Here is a 3,599-nt window from a genome sequence, read left to right as displayed (position 1 = left end):
ATTCCACAGTGAAACCAAGCCACTTTCCAGCGATAGCTTTATCTCAACGAGGAACGACTAACACTCAATTACTTCGACAAATAACTCCTCCCACCGCCCCCCGTATTAGAGTAGTGTGTTGCATGACCGCATCAGGCTATCTGTGCAGCTGGCTCGCCGGATGGGTTGAGTGCATTCCCTGTTCTTTAAGCCTGGGCATAAGGCTTGGTGTCCAACAGCTTCTTCCCCTCTCTCCATTTCTCCAAGCCCGGTGATTATGGCGCACAAGCGCCCCATGTAACATGGAGTCACCTCAAACTAGAGAAGTGGCTAGTAGGGGACGGGCCTTGTTTGTTTGTGAAGAGATACCCTGAGAAGTACCCTTAATATGAATGGTGCAGCGGTGGTCTGTGTCTGCAAGAAGCACATAAGAACCATTATCCATCAGCTGTCACTTTAAATTATTATTCATGACAAGTAGTATGAAAATCAAAAATAGGAGTTATTGTGCCTAGTTATAGAACAGACCCGCCCCCAACCCGCCACCCTTCACTCGTGCCGCAACACTAATCGCTTTAACAAGCCATTGGCTGGCCTGCTGGTGTTGCTGCAGTCCTGATTTTTAACTGCAGATCTCTTGCAGATACTTCCTTGCAGTTTCTCTACACATCCTCCCAGAAGCATTTTTGCAACATGTACGAGCCTTTCATGAGAATACCTAACTTCCTCCACACTCAACCATGTCATGAATGACGCAGCACAAAACTCTCATTTGAAATATCACTTTAATAGATGGCGTGTATGCGCATCCATTCTTATTTGTTGTCTTGTCTTTGCTAAATACAAACTGAAAGGCATCAAGAGTACAAAAAAACTGTTCCTAATTCTTTAAGCCAGTTTCTTACACTACGCTAGGCAGGCTTTAAGGGATAACTGCTCTCTAATAATAGCAAAAGTGCAAAGTAAACATAACAGCGGACAGTGCATAAGACAGCCCTACTATTAGCATAGAGGGGGCAGGAATGTCAATTAAAAATGTAGTACATAACATGGGGTAAACGTGATGAACCAAAAAATCCAACCGGTTAGCAACCGCACTTCAGAACTGCTCCGCGGCAGAGACTTTCACATGAAGTTTTATTCTAAAGTAAATAGAACCCGACCAAAATAAGGTGCCCTGCAGTGCATCTGGGTTAAAAACAGACAGGGAGCATCCGCTTGCTGGAGGGTCAAACCTGCGGGAAACAAAGCACGGCCAGGCTGGACGTGAGTCTTTCAGCAATGGCGGGAGCGGACAGGTCCCGGGGACGGAAATTGCTTGAGTGTTTCAGCACTGGTGAAAGCGGACAGCTCCCAGGACGGGACGCCAAAGTGTTTCAGCACTGGGGTGGCGGACAGCTCCAGTGCGCGCTGTGCATTGCAGGGATGAAGACAGAAGAAGCCCCCTGGGAGCCTATGAGAAGGGGCTCACTCTGGTACGGTCCAGCAAGGACACCGCTGAGGGTGGTAGAAGGGATCCGCAGTGGCTTGTATTTATGAGAGAGAGGGAGCTGTTAGAGCATTCCCAAACAGAACCCCCCATATTTTGTATCGTACAGGAACCAATGCAAGCCACCACGGTGTGCCCTCATCTCCTTTGTCCTGCGAACACCGCGGCACAATCTCCGCCGCTGCAGTCTTTAATGAAGTTATTTTTTGGATCTGCTTTTGCCTCCTTCCGAGCTTAGTGGTTTATCTTGTAAAATATTAGCACAGCATCCCTTAAAATATCATTAAAAGCAAACAATCAAATAAACCGCATCCATCCTTATTGCGTTTGTAGTATGTACAACGGCACAAAGGGCCCCTCGAGCAGACGCCGATATTTGGTAGCAAGGTGCGGCTCTCTTTTCTTCGAAGGGACCTAGGGTCGAACATTCCCCAGAGTTTAACATGAGGACGCAGAGGGAGGTGTCATGCGCTGGACGTGTCCCTTTCCAGTTCTCCTCGCCTTTCCTCGCCAGAGATTTATAGTCACCAAGCGTCCCTTGCCCGTATTGCTATCATGAGAGCACTATGGAGCGCAGCGTGTCCTCGCCGGCCGGCTCTGCGCACATGCTCTCGCCCCCTTCTTCCGAGTCCACCTGTCCACCGCGGGGCTGGGCGGCCGGGGAGGGGGCGCAGTCCCGGACCGGCCTTTCCAGTAGCACCAGCACCGGCGCCCCCTGTGGGCCGCAGCCGCTGCGGTGGTCCCGCTCGTACTCCTCCTGCGCCCTCTGGATCTTCCGCCTCTTCATCCTGCGCTTGTGGATGTGAAAGGTGGCGATGGACAGCAGCAGCAGAGTGAAGATGAGCGCAGTCAGCACCACCAGCACCAGCGCCGAGGAGAAGGAGCGCGGCTCTAGCGCTTCAAGGCAGGCGCTACCGTTCGAGGTCCTGTTCAGAGGGCAGGGCGGTAGGGCCAGCCAAAGCTCCGATGGGAGCCGGGCATCCATGGGCAGGCTGGGGACGTCCCTCGCTGTGGACTGCGCCCTGCGGTAAGTGCTCAGCGACCGAGGCTTCCGCACCTGCTGATATTGGAGAGCGGGGTCCGCTTCTTTCAAGGTCCAGCCTGGAGAAGAGAAATGCAGTCCGGTTACAGCTCTGAAACAGAAAATAAACCAATAATAAGTCGCCAGAAACGATTCTCTCCCGGTTTTCGCAACTTAAAGTTGGCAGAGACACAGTGCACGAAATGTTATATCTTGCTCTAGTTCACATGAGCGACAATTGCACCCTTGTTTCTTTCACCAGTGAAATGAGTTGCGCTGGGCTGAGGTCTCTCCGCCGCTATAGGAACCCTCCGTTTTTTGGTGGCACCTCACCCAGTGTGCTGACAATTGTGTCTCGGGGTTGCGGGAAGCACACACTGCGGATGTCAGGGGTTCTGAAGACTGGGCTTTGGAAAGCATTGCAGTGTCCATGAAACCCTCTGTGGCGAGGGCGCTCTACTGGAAGAGAGCGGCACAGAACAGGATGCGGTACGCTCAGCGGAGCTACCCTGCAGCAGGTGCTGTCTGTCGCTGTCCCAGTGGGCTCTCCCCTGTAGGACCCACAATGGGTGCGGGTGAAATGCCCATGAGCCGAGAGCTAATGGTGCCTCTGGGGCTACTCGCCGTGCGCCTGCTCTCTTACCTGGGCGGCGCAGGTGCTGCAGCTGCCAGAGCCCCGCTTCTCCTGCACTGGGACCGCTAGAGAATGAGGGGCGGGCAGCGCCGCTCCGGGAGCCCAGCCCCCGACAGCCTATCGGCAGCAAGAAAGGCTTTGACGTACTCTCTAGCGAGACCGCCCTCTCCATCTCTCCTTAGGCTGTGCACCCGCAGGCTGCAGCTGGAGCAATGCAGACCACCTGAGCTCCAGCCAGGATTGCAGATCCCATGAATATTCAGCACAGAGCGCATCCTTCGCTACCCGTCTCCATCGCTGCAGGCTCTTTGCATCCTTATACTGCATGGTTGGGCACCAAGACAGAGCTTCCCAGGCTGCCCCAGTTTGTACCCAGATTTCTCAGTTGTGCCAACCAGAATGAAACCATTCAACTGTGCCTCTTTCATTGCCCAAACGGCACTCTTTTATATTGATATTTCGTCAGTTCACTCCCC

General features: G+C 53.0%; 1 protein-coding gene across 1 annotated transcript; it reads right to left on the bottom strand.

The window, feature by feature from the left end:
• Positions 1 to 750: 750 nt before the first annotated feature.
• C8H11orf87 (chromosome 8 C11orf87 homolog) lies at positions 751 to 3,173 on the bottom strand. The gene is made up of 2 exons (XM_086933475.1): positions 3,133 to 3,173; positions 751 to 2,601 (listed from the first exon to the last, which is right to left on the bottom strand). Exon 2 carries the CDS (start codon positions 2,451 to 2,453, stop codon positions 2,022 to 2,024), a length of 432 nt encoding a protein of 143 aa, XP_086789601.1. The 5' UTR covers positions 2,454 to 2,601; positions 3,133 to 3,173; the 3' UTR covers positions 751 to 2,021.
• Positions 3,174 to 3,599: the final 426 nt, after the last annotated feature.

Source organism: Lissotriton vulgaris, chromosome 8, assembly GCF_964263255.1.
Source record: "Lissotriton vulgaris chromosome 8, aLisVul1.2, whole genome shotgun sequence".
In the NCBI taxonomy this organism is placed as follows: Eukaryota; Metazoa; Chordata; class Amphibia; order Caudata; family Salamandridae; genus Lissotriton; species Lissotriton vulgaris.
Note: the sequence above shows the minus strand (reverse complement) of the source record. Positions and strands in the feature narration are given on the sequence as shown.